Genomic DNA, 19844 nt, shown 5'->3' with positions numbered 1-19844 from the left:
CATTGAATTTTTTTTTATTTTTTATTGTAGAATACATATATGATTTTGTTATTACTGCCTTGTGAACAGTATGAATGCAAAATGTTGCATATCTTTCTTGTAACAGATGGGCACAAATATCAAATTATTTTTTCTCATAGACATAGAAGCATTTGTACGCCTAGCAGACCTTCTAAACATACAAGTCATTACTACAAAAACACGCATGCATCCCTTGGAAGCCTGGATACCATCTTTATACAACTCATTAGTGAGCTGCTTCATCCGCAAGGTCGTCCAGCACAAGTAAGCCTCTTTTGTGTCAGGTAACCCACTATTGTGTTGGTTATCTTCTAAGTAGCAAAATGACAGTTTTAAGTGGACATCTTGCATGAGGATGGCCTGAGATTGTGCTACAGTATATTTTGATGCTTATTTATAGCTTTGTATGGATACTTACATTTAGAAATGATACTGTGCCCAGTTAGCTATGTGTTTAAATGTAAGGATGAACAAGGTTCATGCAGTTCCACCCTGCTTTGAATATCTTTAGGCAAAATTCTATGTGGTAGCCTGGCAGAAGAAAAACTATGTGCCTGCTCCACTACACTTGGAATCCCAAATGAGGAAATCCGTACAGATCCCTGGATGAATATGTCCCTCATTCAGTGCATCTCTAGAAAGAAGTATTTGGGAGGGCTGCAAGGGGTCGTGCTAGGTATGGAGGGGAGCAAATCAAAATTATATGTCCACATATCACGCCTATCCTCAGAGTAGTGACATGTTGATTGCAGAAAACCTGCACACAGAGGCACAATAAGGTGGTACTTCTATTCCAGTGGAAACTATATGTACTATATCATCGTTATACAGAAAACATTGAGATCATGACCCAAACAAAATTACAGAGAATTTGTGATCACCTGGGACAATCCCATTCCAGCTGATAAAAAAACTCAATGCAAGAAAACCAGGTATAGTGGTAAAGGAGAAACACACAAGAATGGCATTGCTAATAGAAGTGTAGCAAACGACTGTTCTGTACAGTGTGTGGAAAGAGAGAAGATCAAGTACCAAGAGATGCAATCCGAGATCAAGAAAATGTGGCAGAAGAAAACAGAAGCTCTCCCAATTGAATTGGGTGCCTCCAACCTGATTAGAAAGAACTTCTAAACGTACAGTGATGTGTTGACTATACATATTACGCCCTATGAGCTCCAGCTCTCTTTGGCACCATGCAAGCTTTAAAAAGAGCTTATTTCCTTAATGGTAAATGCAAAACAAAATCTGTCATATGCAAACAAACTCTCTATCTTTAAATTATCTACAAACAGATTACAAGAAGTTGTCCTAATGACCTTTTTTTCAACAAAGTCAGTTTCACCCACTCAGTAACATTATCATTAAAATGATTTGATAGCATCATTCAACCAATTCTATACTGTGGAGTCTATACAGGAAGGGACAAAATTTCAATATTAACCCTGCACCTCCGTTTATGCAACATGCCGCACATCCACAGGAGCTTCCCTAACCAGGATGACAGAAGGAGGTGGCACCTTATAGATTAGCAATGAGCTTTCAAGAACCAGAGTTTTCTTGGTTGGATGTATGTAGTACGGGAGGTGGGTAAATAAACATGAAGATGGGTGAAGGTGGGGAAAAGATACAGAAAAAAGAAAAGGCGCTGAATAAGGCAGGCCAGGGTGTTGAAAGGGAGTGTTTAATAGGAATATAGTTCAGCCTATTGACAACTGAGTTAAGTGAGAAAAACCAGGATGATTTGAGAATAGTTAAGTCCACGGAAACCTGTAGTGTGCCTTGAGCAGAACTAGAATGTATCACTTTACAACTCAACATACAAAAATATTATATTCAAATTCTGGTGTCACTTCAGTAACATGACAAACTCCCACTTTTGCCAGACACTTTTTACAAAATGACACAAAATCCTGCAAAAAAACAGGCACTCAGAACCATAACTGCAGCAACTCCTAAAAGTCAAACAGCACCAACCTTACTCTTGAAAATGCACTGCAAATATTGCGCCAGGCCTAGAACACCAATACACTTTCTACTGGGAAAATAAGACTGCTACAGATACCTACACAGGAACTACATGCTAGAAGAATCCGTCATCTATCACACATACAGAACACAGACAGACCATCAACTATTAAAGAATAAGAGATTACAATTTAGAGACACATGAAGCCAAAAACTGAAAAGGACATCAAGAGAAATTAGGCTGTGTGAGCAATGAAACATTGAAGAAAGAAACAGAAATGCTTTTCTTCCTGTACTAAGCAAAATATGAAAATAACAGAAACGTACATTCCAAAAGCTGGCATATTCCACTCTCTAACAGAAAATGAAATGCTTTTTTTTGATCATTTTATTTTTCTGATCAGGTTGGTTCTGGTCTCGTTTTCCACTTCCTTTGGTCAGTCTTCTCCTAAGTCTTTTTCCAGGGTCCCATTTCCATTTTTCTTCTCTCTCCCTGTCTTCTTCCATTCCTCCTGTACATCGGTTTCTGACATTGATCTTTCTGTTTCATGTTTTTCTCCATTATTTTGTCTGCCTATCCACCCATATCTAGATTTTACTCCTCTTTCTTCACCCTCCATTCCTCAGCCTCTTTCTTTTCACCTCCAGCCAATCTCCTGTTCTCACCTCTTTCACTTATTCCTCAGCCTCCTATTTCCTCTTTCACCCACTTTCTAATCCTGTTTTAAGCCTCTGTACTCCCCTTCCACAGCCCTCTTCTTCTTTGCTCTACCTCTCATTCTGTCACTAACCTGTCCCTTTCTTCTTCTTACACTCTGCTCAGCCTCCTAAGAACATAAGAACATGCCATACTGGGTCAGACCAAGGGTCCATCAAGCCCAGCATCCTGTTTCCAACAGTGACCAATCCAGGCCATAAGAACCTGGCAAGTACCCAAAAACTAAGTCTATTCCATGTTACCGTTGCTAGTAATAGCAGTGGCTATTTTCTAAGTCAACTTAATTAATAGCAGGTAATGGACTTCTCTTCCAAGAACTTATCCAATCCTTTTTTAAACACAGCTATATTAACTGCACTAACCACATCCTCTGGCAACAAATTACAGAGTTTAATTGTGCATTGAGTAAAAAAGAACTTTCTCCGATTAGTTTTAAATGTGCCACATGCTAACTTCACGGAGTGCCCCCTAGTCTTTCTATTATCCTCCATTTCCACACCATTCAAAGACTTGTCCCTTTCCACTGTTTCTCGCTTTTTACACAGCCCCTTGTCCCTTACCACTTCTTCCAAATTCCTCCCCAGACCCTCCATATTCTTCATACCATCCCCTCACCTTTCTACCCCATCACACCCCACAGCCCATCTAACATATACCCAAATCAATCAACTAACCCTGCTGTACTCCTAATTTCTAAGCCCCTGTTCAACCTTAGGGGATCATTCTCTAATGCTATCGCAGGCGAAAAGTCCCTTTTCGCCTGCGATAGCTAGCTCGGGGCGGTGTCGGGGCAGCACACGGGTGCCGATGCTGCAGACACATCGCTGGCGGCAAAAGATAAGATTCTTTATTGCCGTCATTTTCGCACCGAATAACTACACCTTTTATGGTGTAGTTATTTGGTGCAAAAGCCAGCAGCGATCGCAGGACCACCCCCCGTTACCACCGGATTAGTGAATCCAGGCCTAAGTCTCCACTTGCACTTTGAGTCCAAGCTCTTCTCCCAATATTCAATCTGTGTTCGACTCTACCACTTAGTCGAGTCCCTGATGTCCCCAACCCCATGTCCCAAATATCCACCCTTTTGTCTCCTATCTCCATTCTCCAGAATCTGCCTTTCTTCCTCCTTCCCCAACATCCATTCTCCATGCCACCTCCTCCCCTTCCCCAGCATTCATCCTTCTGCCTTTCCCTCTGCCCTCAGCCTGCTTCCTTCCCCTGCCTCTCCCTGACTCCAGCTTTTCCCTCCTCTGCCCCTGCCTCTTCTCTACCTCCACAACGTCTGTTCCTCTGCCTTCTTCTCTCCCCAGTGTTTGCCTTGCCCCCCTGCCTCTTCACTCTCATTATTTACCTCCTACTTCCTTCTCCAGCCTTCAACTCCTTTACCTCTTCCTCTCTAACTTCCCAAGCATCTGCTCTGCCTCTTCAGCACCTGCCTCCCTCTCCTCCCCACTGTTCTAGAAAAAGGGGGGTCATATGCTGCTCAGAGTAAATTCAGGAGTAATAGTAGAAAATATGGCATACCAGTGGAGGAGATAGAGAATAAAACAGTAACAGAATTTAAGAAGAAGTGGGATAAGCACAGAAGAACCTTAGATACAAGGAAGGGAGCATAACACCAGGATCGAGTAAGGTGGTGTTTCAGAAATATACTAAATGGGCCTTATGGTCATTATATGCTGCCATTTTCTCTGTACTGTACCATTTTCCCTCTGCAGTGTTTTTTTGTTCTTTTCATTAATTTCTGTTTTTGAAAGAGGATCAGGCTTCATACTGTCTGCCCTCTCTACAGCTGAGTGCACATATGCCAGGGACACCACCTTTCTTCTCAGCTGTGAGGAGTCAAGGCAACATTCAAATAATTCTGAAGGAAACAGCCCTGAGAAATCTCCTGCAATTCTCCCACAACTTCTCTGAAAATAGTTTTCAGTTTTCTAGTGACCCTGCTAATGGATCCAAATCCCCAGTTTGGAAATCTCAGGGATAAATATATGTTTGTTTGTTTTGTTTTTTTTAATTTTCATTGTTGTATTGTAAAAATATTTTAGCTCTGAATACCATGGTATGCAATATGTAGTTTGTGTGAGTGTGTACATGTAATAACATCTCCTGTTTATAAATGAATGCAAACTAGTATCTTAATTTTTTTTTTCTATTTCAGGGGATTTGTTTATGTTTATGATGTTGTCATTCTAGTAAATGCCATCTTCATTGCCTTGGATGAGAGAAATCCATTCATTTCTTATGCAGAATGGGTGTTCCTTACTTTGTATATTGCTGAAATACTTCTGAAGCTCTACACATATGAACCTCGAACCTTTTTTGCAAAAAACCAGTTTTGGAACTGGTAAGAAATTTTTCCCTTTCCTGATTTTTCTTTTATTGAGGTGATGGCTGTTAACCTGAGTTGTATCTTTTTCCATATTAAATTCCTTTCCATGGTTCCACTTTACCATGTTGATGGCAAATTTGCATGGTGGATAGAGTGTTTTAAATTGGAATGCTAACCTGACCTTGGGGGTGCTAGCTGACTTCATTGATAGTGGTGATACATGAAGATGTGCAAGCCCTCATCAGAGGAGCTAGAAGTGCGTGGACACATGCCAGAGAGAATGTTGTTATGACCCCGTGGAGACAATATAGCTCAGTTTGTCTCTATTAGGCATTGAATAATTGGGAGTCAAAAACAAACTTCCCTTGCAACTTAAGGCGATGGGTCACTTGATGAAGAAGAAAACAATGAGAGAGAATATTTATGATTTTATTTAATTTAACTTTAATGTTAATAGACATGACTGAATGTAAAAACAAAAAGAGATGCATCAATAAATGTCAGTGTTGTATATATGATGCATAACAATACAAGTACTAATGGGATGGATCACTTTGTATTAATGGAGTTCCTCACCTACCCCCTTAAAGCCAAATTTCACAAATCATTGGGTGCTATCGCCAAATCTAAAACAGATCTTGGTTAATATCTAAATTCCTTGCCTTGTACACTTCACATATCTACATTTAAAAAGTTCAAAACAACCACTGCTTATTCAGTTATTCTTAGAATACACCCAAATGATTAGCTGTGATCACTAGCCAAAATTCACAGAATCATAACTTATTTATTACTTTTAAATGTTATTTATTTTGTTTTGAGATTCTGCTTTTTTTTTCTCAAACATAGTTCAAACCAGATTTGTGGGTCAAGGGGTAGGTATATAAAAACACTAATAAATCATGGATCACAATTTGGAAGGTTTGCTGTTAAAATGCAAATTGCAAATTTTGGATCCTACTTTTAACATTTGTTCTATTAATTTTGCACATACCATATAGTCAGGATATATTGCCCCACTACGTCACTACAGCTTACAGTCTATTTCCTTTCTTTACACCAGGTTTGATACTTTAATTATCATTGCAGCATTAATAGCGACTCTTGTCAATACTGGACTAAAGTCAGGTAAGGAAGTTCAAATAAATGATGAAATATATTTTACTCTAAAGTTTGTTTATGTAAACTCCATTTCATGCTTTTGAGATGCCTACTCATAATGTTGTGTATGTATTTAAAACAAAGTCCCTTCCCCCCTCAAAAACAGCTTCCACGGTTTTAAGTGTCGAAATATAATATGAAAGAAAAACTTTATTATCCCTTTACAATTATTAACTGGAGCAAAACTATTTTTATACTGCTTGAAGGATTGTGCATTTGAAAAAAAATTTCGGTTTGGATTTTCAATTCAGTTTCATGTTTTATTTGGTTTTGTTTGATTTAGATCAAAAGCTCATTTGTTTAAAGTCAATAGGGGAAACAGTACATTCTATTTTGACTCAAACTTTGGGATTTTCAAACCAAGATTCATAAAACTTGCTGGCAGGCAGCAGCAGAGGTGATAGCACCTCAAGACAACAAGAGGGACATTTACATCTCTATGCCACCAAAAAAGGGGCAACCAACAGTGACATGAATAGTTCAAGCCCCTGGATAACTTATTCAGCTAAAGTTAGCTGGATACATTATCCTGGATATTCAGTGGGATACATTTCCCACTGAGGGACCGATGCAATAAAGTGTGCCCAATCTAGGTCAACAAGTGGTTCAACACACATTTTATTTATTTATTTAAAAGTTTTATATACCGCACAGTGGGGTAGAAGTCTATCCGTCTAGGCAGTTTACAAAATAAAACATTCATAATTAAAACAATACACCATGCACAAAACATAGAGTTAAATACATTAGTGTTTTTGATGGAAATATAATACGTTATATAAAAACATTATTGTAAGTTATATGCGCACGTGAATAAATACGTTTTTAGCAGTTTTTTAAATTCTTGTCAGTTTGATGTCAAACGGATATTGTCTGGAAGGGAATTCCATAAAGTAGGTCCGGCTACAGAGAAAGCACGTTTACGTGTTAAGGATAAGCTAACTGATTTTATGGATGGAATTTCAAGAATGCACTTATCGAGAGATCGGAGCTTTCTGGTGGGCTTATAAATTCTTAATAATGAACATAACCATGTAGAGTTCACATTGTATAGCAGATTATGTATTATTGACAGTATTTTGTAAGTTATACGGAATGAAATAGGAAGCCAGTGTAGATATTGTAAAACGGGAGTAATATGATCTCTGCGAGATATATTACAGAGCATTCGAGCAGATGCGTTTTGTACCAGTTGTAATGGGTGAATCGTTGATTGTGGTAGGTCAAGATACAGGGAGTTACAGTAGTCCAATGCAGATAAATCCATGTTTATTATTGTGTAAAATATTGTTTTCTTCAATGTATTCGGTAATTTGATGTAGTGCAACGGATTCTATAATTTTTGCGATAGATGGTAGTGATACAATTGGTCAGTAATTAGTTAAGTCTGAAGAATTGTGGTTTTTCTTTTTAGGGATAGGTAAGATTGATGTTTGTTTTAAAGAGTCAGGAAAAATGTCTTGAGGAAAAAGAGGCATTTACCAGTTTTGATATTGATGGGGCAATCTGATCTTTTATGCCTCTGAGTAGAAAACCGGAACAAGAATTGAAGGGGCTATTTGAGGGTTTTGATTTAGATAAAATATTAATGACTGTTTTGTCAGTGATTGAGGAAAATTCTGAGAATGAACAAGCCATTTGTGGAAAGGTATTTTTTGGAATAGGTAATGAATCAAAATCTTTTGAGAGATCCTCTGTTTTCTTCCTAAAATATGATGCAATTTTATTGCAAAAGTCATCAGAAGTTATGAGAGAAGATGTATCTTGTATTGTAGTTAAATCTTTTACAATTGAAAAAAGTATCTTGGGATTGCCATTTGCACTTTTTATTTTCGTTGTATAAGCTAGACTAACTCCCGATGCAATAAGGGGATTAACGCAGTCAAAATGCATGCCCAAACAACTGCATAGCTGATAGCGCGCGTCACATTAAATTACATGTAGATGAGGCTATTAGCTATTACCCCCTGATGCAGAAAATCCCCAGGCACCCAACACACATTTTTTAACCTGGAAAATATAATGCCAGCTCCAGAGCTGGCGTTAAGTGATTTATGAGTCATGAGCGTATGAAAAAAATAAAAAATACTGTCCTCTGTGGTCCACAAAGGAGGAACCACAGAGAACAGTAGATCTACTAAAGATCTACTAAAGAATTAATGGATCGATTACCAATAAAAACCTTTTCTGGATGCACAATATACATGCTCCAAGCTGATTTCGCCCCTTGTTATTGTGCATGTATATTGTGCATCTAGAAAAGATTTTATTTTTTATTTTTATAATCAATAACATTTCATTAATTCTTTAGTTGATGTTTAGTGGATCTCTTGAGCGCCCATAGCAATAAGTGCACAGCCACGTCTCCTGGTCACTAGGGACGCACAATTTCTCCCTAGCGCATCCCTTTTAATGCAACAACTCATTTTCATATAGCATCGGGTGTCCAGAAGAGGTGGCTGTGTGCATGTTAAAAAAAAAAAAAAAAACCCAAAACAGGGTGTCCAGTTTGGGGACACATTTTTACGTGCATTTTATTACATCAGCCTATGAATGTCCCAGATTAAAGTTATTTGGCTAATTTTAAACCTAACTAGCTATCTATTGAATATTGCCAGTTAGGTTTAAAGTTATCTGGCTACAGGTAGCCAGACAACTTATTTCTTTAAAAATTTGTAGCCTGCCTATCTAGAATACTAGGTGGGCTATAACTAAATACTCATAAAAGTATAATATCAATAAGTAAACAAAATCATAAAAAATATTCATAAAACTAGAAAGCAACAATAAAACAAGTATAAAAACAGAATGCATAAATCAACTGTTATCTTCTCATTCTGAAAAAAAAACAATTAAAACATAACCACCTCTATACATCTAAAATACATTTTTTAAAAACCTGCTTACATCATATAAACTTTCTGTCCCAAATTTTATCAAAAGATTTTAACCTTAGCCAGCCAAATTCAAAAGAATATAGCTGGTTAAGAGCAGAACAGAGTTAAAAAAAAAAAAAAAAAAGACAAGCAGGACTAGTGGGACCTGATCTCCCACCCAAGTGATGCAAATATAGGGTCTGCCAGCCCAATCCTGCCTCCACCCTTGGCCTCGAGAGAGAAGACGAGATGCAGGAACGGACATCCAGGAAGGCAGGAACACCAGGACGTAGAAGATCAAGACACCAGGACACCTGGACGAGGACCTCAGGCACGAAGATATGACATGGCATGACGAGAAGACATCACAAGATGAGGAGCTCCACAAGACTGGAAGACCTTACAAAGGCTCTGGCAGGCAGGAGCCTCCAGAGCGAAGACACCATGATGCAAGGCCAGGAACAACTGACGGAGCAGCCCTTTATAGGGCTGAGGCAGGAAACAGTCACCAAGGTGGGGCCAGCACATTTCCTGTGCCTGGCCCTTTAAATGTAGAAGAAAGGTGCGCGCCGGCGCCTAAGGAGCAGGAAACAGGGGCTGTGCAGGACCATGGCCAGCGGCCTGCACAGCATCTGTGCGTCAGACGCAGGCAGGGCCTGAGGAGCAGGCCCTGACGTCTGCAGCGGCTCCAGCTGCTGCGGGGAGCCCCGGGGGCGGCTCCAGCCGCCGGATGGCACCGGGGCTTGCGGCCTAGCGCCGCAAAGAAGAAGACAGCGTCGGGGGCACTCCCAGCCCCGAAGAAAGCTGGAAAGTCCGCGGTGAAGACTAGGAGCACGAGCGGCCTCTGGGCCGCATAGGCAGGCCGACAGAGGCGTCCTGCCGTGTCGGCGAAGAAACGCAGCGTGGGTAAGTGTCTGATAGTTTTAAAAACCCCAAGTCTCTTAAGTCCTTATGGGGGTAATTTTGTAACATTACACACCAAATAGTTCAGCAAATATGTCCATCATTTGGACCAATTTTAAAGTGGACTTACATGCATAAGTCCACTTTAAAAATTATTACACCAAATTTACCTGCACACACTTAAATCTGCTAAATTGCCTGCACAAATGTTTGTGAAAATCTACACATGCTCTTTTTAAAATCCAAAAGTGTATGCATAAGTCCAAACTCTTCAACTCTGCCCCAGGAACATCTCTCCACAGTCTGGTTAAACTGCGCAAATATGTCACATGTGAGTAAGTTTACCTGCATGTGGGGTGGGCAAAATGGCAAAGACACTCAACCTAATGTAATGTAATATAGATTATCTAATGCACAAAATGTGAAGATGCATGCTACATTAGTGAAAGAGGACCTACACAAGATTACACATCAAAGAAAAGCAAGGAAATGCTTCCATGCAGGAGCATTTTTTTTAGGACTGGACCACTATATCAATGACCTTATGATAAGGGTACTCAAAGGGAAACTCAGAACCATCCAGGAGTATGACATTTGAAGTTAAAATGATCAAACACTTAAAAAAAAACCCCACCATAAAGAGAGTAAGGTTAAAAGGGACAGGAAAAACTGTTTTCTATATATAGAGAGAAATGGTCTTTTACAAAATTCTTCTTTCTGAGGCCTGGATGCTTATAATGAGTTCTAATGTGTGTGCATATTTTTATACACAAACTTTATTCCTGACTTAAGGAGTTTTGCACACAAAAAAATGTGCAGACACATTAGCGTTCCTTCATTCAAATCTGGTATTAATCAAGCCATTAGCATCTCCCCCATTCTTCCTACCCCTGTGCCAGTGCAGAGAAGTGCATAAGCTATGCTCAAAATTTAACTCCTGCTCAGAAATGGTTTCCAGGGCTAGTGTTAGTCTAAGGAGGGTTCATGCTGTGGAGATCCTATACTCTTGGATTTATGCACATGATTTGTACATAATTTGTGTTTTCTGCACATAAACCATGATTTCTGCATATAAACCATGTTTTGGGATCCTTATTGAATGGTATTTAGCCAATTCTCTTGTGAATTATCCGGCTAAATTCAGACTTTTGAATATTCCTGCCAATTATTCAGATAAATTTTAGCTGGATAACTCATTGCTTACTGCAGTTTAACCAGATAATGTAGGGGCATTCCAGGCTGGAGTTTTAAGCCAGATAAGTATTTTTTGTGTATGTAAATTGTATGTGCAGAAAACATGATTTGTGCACATAAACCATATTTTTTGTGTATGAAATATTGTTTATGCACACAAACGGGCGGATTTTAAAAGCCTTGCTCGCGTAAATCCGCCTGGATTTAGCAAGTGTAAATCTGCCAACAACGGTAAGGGGGGGTTTAGATAGGGCCGGGGGGGAGGGTTAGGAAGGGGGAGGGCAAAGGAAAGTTCCCTCCGAGGCCGCTCCGAAATCGGAGCGGCCTCGGAGGGAACAGGCAGCGCACGCTGGGCTCGGCGCGCGCAGGTTGCACAAATGTGCACCCCCTTGCGCTCGCCGACCCCCGATTTTATAAGATACGCGCGGCTACGCGCGTATCTTATAAAATCCAGCGTACTTTTGTTCGCGCCTGGTGTGCGAACAAAAGTACGCGATCGCGCAAATATTTAAAATCTACCCCAAATTGTTCTGTGTGCTAAGCCTCTGTGCACATTTTCTGATTTGTGCACTCTTTTCTGTACTCCCAATGCATTAGCATACCATTAGCCTACTGCATCAGGAGCTTAAAAAAAAACAAACAACAAACTTGTGCGTTAAGAAACTGTGGGCTGAATTTCAGCACATAGTTTTAATGCTCAGCTAATTACTTTGGCCTCTGAGTACTCCAGTAGCGCGCACATAGAGTATTGCTCAGCTGTTCCTTGGTAGCTATGAGCTTTGCTTTCCCAGCATTCTTAGTTCCAGCTGGCCTGGGGAGTAGGAATTCAGTTTGAAGCGCAAACTGTTCTGCGACAAATTATAGGACTAGGACTGGAAGTTATATGCTCTGCATTTCCATTGCTTTTCCAACTGTAAATTTGATCACCAGTGGTGCTCCCTCCAAAGGGTGACTTGGTGTGTGCAAATTGTTTTTCATGTGGGCAAGAATTTTTTTAAACCAACATTTTTTTAGCGCCAGTATCAGTGTTGCATTTCTGTATATAGCATAAAGAAAAAATGTATGTGAGCAACCATGAAAACCTGTGAGCAATGCTCTGAAATGTATGAGCAATCACTCAGCACTCAGCTTAGAGAGAACTATGATCACCACTGTAAATTATCTTAATTGCAGTTTTATCTGTTCCTAAATTTGATTGTAATCTACGTTAAGGCTATGCATGGTATATAAATGTAAAATGTCAATATATTTATCAACATTTTACATTCACATTTAATAGACTTGTTGAGAACACTGCAATACACCAATGAAATAAGGAAACAAAACCATTATAAGCAAAGCAAAGGGTCATCTTATTTTACATTTTACTATACTAATACATTTTAACAATACAAGAACCTGATTATGGAAATAACCCTGTCTTGCATCAACAACCATTATTTTTATGAGTTTTCTGCTCTAAACAAATGTATTCAATTTTAAATCTGGAGAGCATACAATGAACAGGGTTCAGCCACTGAAATCACTTGTAGCTTGGGGAATAAGCATCAGAGATTTGATACAAAGATTAGCTTTCTAGGAAAAAACCTCAAGAACCTTATAAACTAAGTACTTTTCTTACATTGTTACGTGCTTGTGCGTTATGCTTTTTCCCTGCATTAGCAATTTGACTTCAAGATGGATGCACTCAGATAACTCGTGTTATATAATAATTATTCACTATAACCAAAGGCTTCTGCACTAGAAAGGGGTTTTTAATCTCATTGAAAGGAACGTAGATATTGAAAAACATTAACTATAACAGCAAATTCATTGTATTACGTTGTGCTGAAAGTCAGAGCTTCTGTGTCTCTCTCTGCTTTCCATCTTGACATGCAAGCTATGGCAAATCTGGTAGATTATGTCTAGGAGAGAGAGCTACTGATAAATGTATACTAAGTCAGTTCATCTTCTGTTTATTTTAGCAAGTCAGTACAACAGTCAGCAAGTTCTGGATATCGTCTTCATTTTGAGAGTCCTCAGGCTCATTAGGATTGTTGATAGCATCCAGAGGTAATTAGAAGAATTTCACACCGCATTACACTATTGCATGACAGTTTATTTATGTAAAACTATTTTAAGGAGAGGCTTGCCTAACAGAGGAGCATTGTCTTTACATGCATAGGTCCTAAATGGTCGCCTTTTGGTCATTCTTATTTTGATCCAATTAAAGGTATCACAAGACAGCTTTCTCCAGCTGTCTCCAGAACCAATACAGCTGCTGGAACTGTGCCCTTTGCATGGCTCTGTATGCAGGTTTTTATGGCTGGACTGGAGAGGATCTCCGTGCTGGGAAAAGATGAATTGGCAGTAGCATGATTCATCTTTATCTAAAATAGTAACATAGTATATGATGGCAGATAAGACCTAGTGGTCTATCCAGTCTGCCCAGCAAGTTGTGTAGGTTAATAAAATGTATAGGAGAGATGCTGTGGCTCTAAATACACGAATCCAATTCAGCAGTAGGTGAACAGTTCCACAAAGTGCTATATTAATGAAACTATGCATAGGATATTTTAAGAGACTATCTTATAGATTTTAAAAGGGACACAGCAATTTTATAACATGTGCATTGGAGTGGAGGAATAGCCTAGTGGTTAGAGCATTGGGCCTTGAACCAGGAGACCAGGGTTCAAGTCACTTTACCCTCCATTATAAATAAAATAAATACTTAGAGTTCAGTGTTGAGTGGCAAGTTATCCAGATAAACTTAGCTAGGAAACTTTAGGTGAGATAATTGGTGGGAAACACATTCCATTGAATATACTTGTTTAGGTTTAGTTATCCAGGTAATTTTACAAGGATAATTTTATACCTCTTTTCCTCCATAAATTTAGCTGGGTAGCATTGAAACTTGATGCTAACATGCTAAATGATGCCCCTGCACCATTTCTTTTTTTGATCTGGGTTCATTTCAGCCAGGTAATGACTTACCCACCTAAAACATCCACCCCAGAGAATGGGAAATTCAGAACTTTGGGTTTGTACAGCTAAAGTCCAGGATTTAGCCAGGGAAACCTGCTGAATATTGACCTCATAGCCTCATCATCTAAAAGTTAGTGTTCATAATCTTCCTGCAATGGAGAGCGCCTTCTGTCAGTGTTACAAAGAGTAAATCCAGACTTTATGCCAATGTGCAGAAAATCTCATATGTGCAGGAGTAACACAGAGAGAGGCTTGGTAAGATAAAGACAATTATGGAAATGATCTAAATATTTATGCTTTTACAGTTTCTGGATTTTTTTTAAATTTGATCTATTCCTTTCTAGAATTAGGTGCAATTTAATTCTTCATTCTTGGCACTCATGTACCTTGATTGTGCTGTAACATCTTCCTTTATTTAAGGCAGGCATTGCACTCTTGATTTACTGTTTAATTACATACTAAATCACTAACATTAGACATTCAGACATTGGTCTGAATATGCATTGATTTATTTATTTCATATTTTTTTACTTGCCTTATCACAAAAAGCTTTGCACAAAGCAAAGTACTCATCAGATCATTTCCAAAAAGCTTATATGAAAAAGTGGAGAAAAATAATTCACAAAGCACTAAAAAAAAACCTATAAATAAATCTCAAAAAGTTTTCCAAGGATTTTTCTCTAGCTGCAGTCACTTCTTTAGAAAAAAAAAGCTCTGTAATCACTTAATAGCAAAAACATGGAGGGGAGGTACTAAGTCTATAGCACTGCACAGAGCTGTACAAAAAAAACACATAAGAGGCAGTCCCTGCTCTTTAGAGCTTACAGTCTAATCAAGACAAACATACAGGGCAAAACTGACTTGGGAAATTTCATTTATTAAGAAAGAAAATTGTTAAATCAATAAGGCTGTGAGAAGGATAATCGGGGTTTAATATTTAAAAGCAGCCCCCAAAAGGTGGATTTTTACACTGGATTTGAACATGGCCACAGAGGTAGCATGACGCATCAGATCAGGAAGTCTAATTCAAGCCTACTGTGCAGCGAGGTGGAAAGTACAGAGTCAGGGGTTGGCAGTGGAGGACAGGGTTATAGATAATAGTAGCTTGCCTGATGAGTGGAGTTGATGAAGAGGAGTATAGAGAGAGAGAAGCGGTAGTGAGCAGCTGCAGTCTAAAGATCCTTGTAGGTGAGTAAGAGGAGCTTGAAATGTATATGGGAACGGACAGGGAGCCAATATAGAGACTTCAGAGGGGCTATATGAGTGTAGTAACTTTGGTGAGAGATAAGTCACGCAGCTGAATTTTGGACAGATTTTAGTGGAGAGAGATGGTCCACTGAGAGACCTGTGAGGAGTAGGCTGTAATAGTCTAAGCAGGAGCGATGAGAGTGTGAATTAAGGGTTCTGGTAGTGTATTCAGGAAGAGACAGGTTTTGGTAATTAGAGAGCAGGAATCCACAAACATTTCAAGCAAAGAGCAGCATAGGATACTTCAAATCACCATAAGGGGTACGAGGTGGGGTCTTGGAGTTTGTTGAGCAGGACAGGAGAGGGAGAGAGAGGCCCATTTGATGATTCAAAATGGGGGAAGACAGGCTGCAGGGTTCCCAGGGCTGTGGCAGTTTGTGAGTGTCGGTAATAATAGCATTTCTACTAGGGATGAGCATTTGGGAGAAATAAAATAGGAAATGAGATGAAATTTCCTATTTTGTTTCAGATTGTTTCTAAAACAGAACAAGTTAAATTCCAATGAAATTTTGTCAGAATCTCATTTGTTTTGAAAACCTATAAAAAAAAGAAAAAGTTGCTGGTTGGGCCTAGGCAGTAAGCCAAGACCCAAAGCAGGGATCCTGGCTTATTTTGAAGATATCCAGTTAAGTAGAAAGTTATCCTGCCGGCTTGCACAGGTTAGGAAAAGGGAAGCTCGTAAAATTAAGCTTCCATTTTCCTAACCCATTTACAGTCACATCTCCTGGGCGCCTGCTGCCGAGGAGGCGCTAGGGGTGCACAGTTTTCCCTAGTGCCTCCTTTTTACCGTGGCAGCTTATTTAAATATTACATCAGGTGCCCCGGTTAGGAGCGCGGGCGCTTAATCATGAGCGCCCGTTTTCCGCACTCCAATATTGCAGGGTGGGGAACATGAGTTCTGTTAGGGGCAGGGTCACTAAATTTCACACAATCCCCAAAATAAAGCAGTCCACTCCAAAAATTGTATTCCAAAATAGAAAGCATGTTTACTGAATGAAAATAGCTGATGTTTTAGTAGATAAAAGAAAAATACAAAGAAATCCAGTTCTTTCAAACATCTCAGTCACTTGTGTAGACACAGTTCTTCTGCTTCTTAAGTCTTCTCACAACGCTAGACATCCCATACTTCCTCCCCAAAAGCATTTTGCTGTTCAGCTCCAGGAATCAATATTGAGTCCTTCTTGAAAATCCTCAGTGCACTCACAAACTGGCTGGCTGGCTCAGGATAAATCTTCCCACTGGTTGGAAGTTCTTGAGATATAACTCTTGCCATATGCAGAAAAGATCCTTTCTCTTCTACATACCAAAAACTGGAACCCCAAACTAAGCCACAGCTCCTCGTGGTCCTCCTTGGCTTCCCAGCAAGACACAAATTGAAGAAAAACTCCCACAACTCCACTCAATAACTCCTCAAGATCTCCTCCCAGTGCCTCATTGGAGGATGCTTTATTCTTCCTTTTGTCCATCCCTGTTACTTGCTGTTCACATGAACTCACTCTAAACTTCCCATTGCTGAAACATTTTTAGTAAGGGCTATACCCCTTACAGATTAAATTTAGGCCAAGAATACTTTTTTCCATTCTTGAGTTAAATGATAAGGCATTCCAGGGTTGGTGCAACGTTAGCACTGTCCACTATCATACAGAAGAAGTGTCTAGTCCTTGACCTGACGTCTGCTCATCAGGTCAGGAGAAGTTGTGGTGCTGCAGAAGCAGTGATCACAGCTCTTGGCAGGGAATTCCAGGTATACTTACAGGCTGGCTTTCAAGGTGTATGTGTACCAATTGCTAGTGTCAAATGAGATAGACACAGACTCATATGAGTGAGTTGTGTTTGGAATAATTTATTATAACAGATAGGAAACTAAGCTTAACAATTCAGCATTAAGGAGTTGAAACAAAACAGGAGGAAGTCCATACAGAAAGAGGAAAACAAAAATAGATTAAACTGCCTAACATACCACAGTGGGTTATAGTGTCATCTGCTGGTGGGAGAAACTATTTTCATGTCTACCTATTAACTTAGGGTCAGATTCATTAAGGCTTCTCTCCCATTTTGAGTCTATGAAAAAAATGCTTTGTGAATCAGGTACTTAATTGTCCATTCAATTGTTATCAGTTATCAGAGTATATGAAATCAGTGTAAAGCCCAGTCAATACTCATGTCTTTTGACAGCCTAAATAGTAGCAGTTCCTCTTTCTCCTCCTCGTCCTCAATTCCAGTTTGGCTATTTGGCTGTTTTCATTCAGAAAAACTATTTAATATTGATTGTTTTATTGTAAACATTTCCATTCATGATATATTTATGTAGCTCTTTGTTGCAGGTTCCGGGTAATCATGAACACATTAATAAATGTTGTACCAACAATGTTAACCTTTGGTGGACTTATTTTGGTAAGGTGTTTTTTTTATCCCTGAAGATTGGTTGTTTGTTACAATGCCCTTTATTTGTTATATTTTTGGAATACTTTCCAAGTTGATAACTATTGTTCAAATTTGCTCACCACCTTCTGTCTAAAGGCAGGTATTCTCAGGTGACTGAAGAGACTCAGCTATGCTTCTTGACTCCTTATCCTAACATGACCAGCTAGGTCCATGACATAAGGGGAAGATTGAGCCAGTTGCAGTTTTACTCGATTGCATCTATGAACTTGTGATCCAGTTTTATTCAGAGAATAAACTATACTGGACTAGCTCAGCCTATGTTATAACTTGAAACTATTTGGTCAACTTACCTCAACCTTTCCAGAACATGCAGTTAAGAAATTCTAAACAGTATCTTATTTATCCCTTTCTTAGCCTCTGCCATGCTTATGCAGTATAGCTCTGATTTCAAGAGGACAGCTGCTTGTAACATTTCTTATTTTCCAGGCGGTTTACTATGTGTTTGCTATAATCGGAATGGAAGTGTTCAAAGGAAAAATCCAGTTCTTTGAAGAGAATTCAACCGCCCCCTATGCACGAGAATGTGGCAGCCCAGCGTTAAAGGACTCTGCCTTTTCTAAAAGCAAATACTGTAAGAACAACTTCAATCATATTGCATCCTCGTTCATTGTTCTAGTAGAGCTAACTGTGGTCAATCAATGGCATGATATCCTTTTTTGTGCAAATGATGGACATAAAATGGAAATGTATAATATTTCTTGATTGATTTGTCACCACAGTTTCTATGCTTAGAATAGACTGTATTTGATTATATTGAACTGAAAAATGGAAACATTTAGATTTGGGTTGCTGTAATCAACTGAATCAAGAAGAAATATTAAGAAGCTTTCTCATGACTAGATGAAAATTGAATCATGTAGAAGTCATCTTCCATTGTCTCTCAGTCAAACTGACATAGTGTTTGATTCATTGAATTTGTCTATGATGCACATGTAACCCCCCCCCCCCCTTCAGGGGGCCATCTTTCCACCCTGAAGAACAATGGACTGCTCACAAAGGGTGGGAGAAACTTGTGATTCTGTGGAATGTGGACAGGAAAAATCCTGCAGAGCCACCAAGATGGTTTCTCAGTCCAAAAACAAAATACACAGTGCAAACTGAAATTTATATTTCAAACAAAAAGGAGTTTACTAGAAGCAAAAAGTAAGTCCAGATGATACAAAATGTAGAAAAATTAAGAATAAGCTCTTCTTAAGTCAGTAAGTAGCAAGACAAATCTGACACAATTTAGGCACTTTCACATATTCTTTGAAGAAATCAAGCTAGGAAAAATCAGACTTTCCTAGGCTCCTGAGCAATTCTTCTTCCCAAGATACCCTTCAGAGCTAAGAATTCCTCTTCTCTCTGTTCATAAAAATACTTTTTAAATACCTTGATGGAGAAGACTGCCTCATGGACAAGCTCCCAACACTGATGTCATGGGGATAGCAACCCTCCTGGATTAGCTCCAAACAATCCAACAGCCAGAAGAGAGAGACTCTTCCCAAGAAAAAGGAGCAACTGATGTCTTTTTGTTCACTGGAGCTCGGGCAGAGCACAGCCCCTGTGTTGCCTCTCTTGAGTTCCTTCTCTGAAGACTCCTCCCAGTGACTCCTTGAGTCACCTTTATCACCCCTAACTACTTACCCATTCTTTAGGGGAAGGACCCTCCTAACAATCACCAAACCTAACAACTCCCCTTGAACCTCCCAATGCTAGAAGATTCACTTTGCTACTAGAGATGTGAATCGGAACCGGAATCGGTTCGGATTACGGTTCCGATTCACATGTGGGTTTTTTTTCCATCGGGCCCGATTGCGGTTTTGTTTATCGGCTGCGCCCGAGCCAATAAACAAAAAACCCACCCCAACCCTTTAAAACTAATCCCTTTGCTTCCCCCAACCTCCTGACCCCCCCCCCCCCCCCAAAAAAAAAAACTTTTTACAGGTACCTGGTGGTCCAGTAGGGATCCCGGGAGCGATCTCCCGCTCTCGGGCCATTGGCTGCCACTAATAAAAATGGTGCTCATGGCCTTTGC

General features: G+C 39.5%; 1 protein-coding gene across 5 annotated transcripts in view; it reads left to right on the top strand.

Moving 5' to 3' along the window:
* LOC115087300 (two pore calcium channel protein 1-like) overlaps positions 1 to 19844 on the top strand; it is a 225122-nt gene that overhangs the window by 169239 nt on the left and 36039 nt on the right. For all 5 annotated transcript variants that reach the window (XM_029594324.1, XM_029594326.1, XM_029594323.1 and 2 more), the window contains 6 exons: positions 141 to 285; positions 4866 to 5051; positions 6100 to 6164; positions 13135 to 13222; positions 17707 to 17776; positions 18254 to 18473. In XM_029594324.1, coding sequence (XP_029450184.1) covers positions 141 to 285; positions 4866 to 5051; positions 6100 to 6164; positions 13135 to 13222; positions 17707 to 17776; positions 18254 to 18473 — 774 coding nt within the window. The remainder of the gene's footprint in view (positions 1 to 140; positions 286 to 4865; positions 5052 to 6099; positions 6165 to 13134; positions 13223 to 17706; positions 17777 to 18253; positions 18474 to 19844) is intronic.

This window comes from Rhinatrema bivittatum, chromosome 3, assembly GCF_901001135.1.
Source record: "Rhinatrema bivittatum chromosome 3, aRhiBiv1.1, whole genome shotgun sequence".
Taxonomy (NCBI): domain Eukaryota; kingdom Metazoa; phylum Chordata; class Amphibia; order Gymnophiona; family Rhinatrematidae; genus Rhinatrema; species Rhinatrema bivittatum.
Note: the sequence above shows the minus strand (reverse complement) of the source record. Positions and strands in the feature narration are given on the sequence as shown.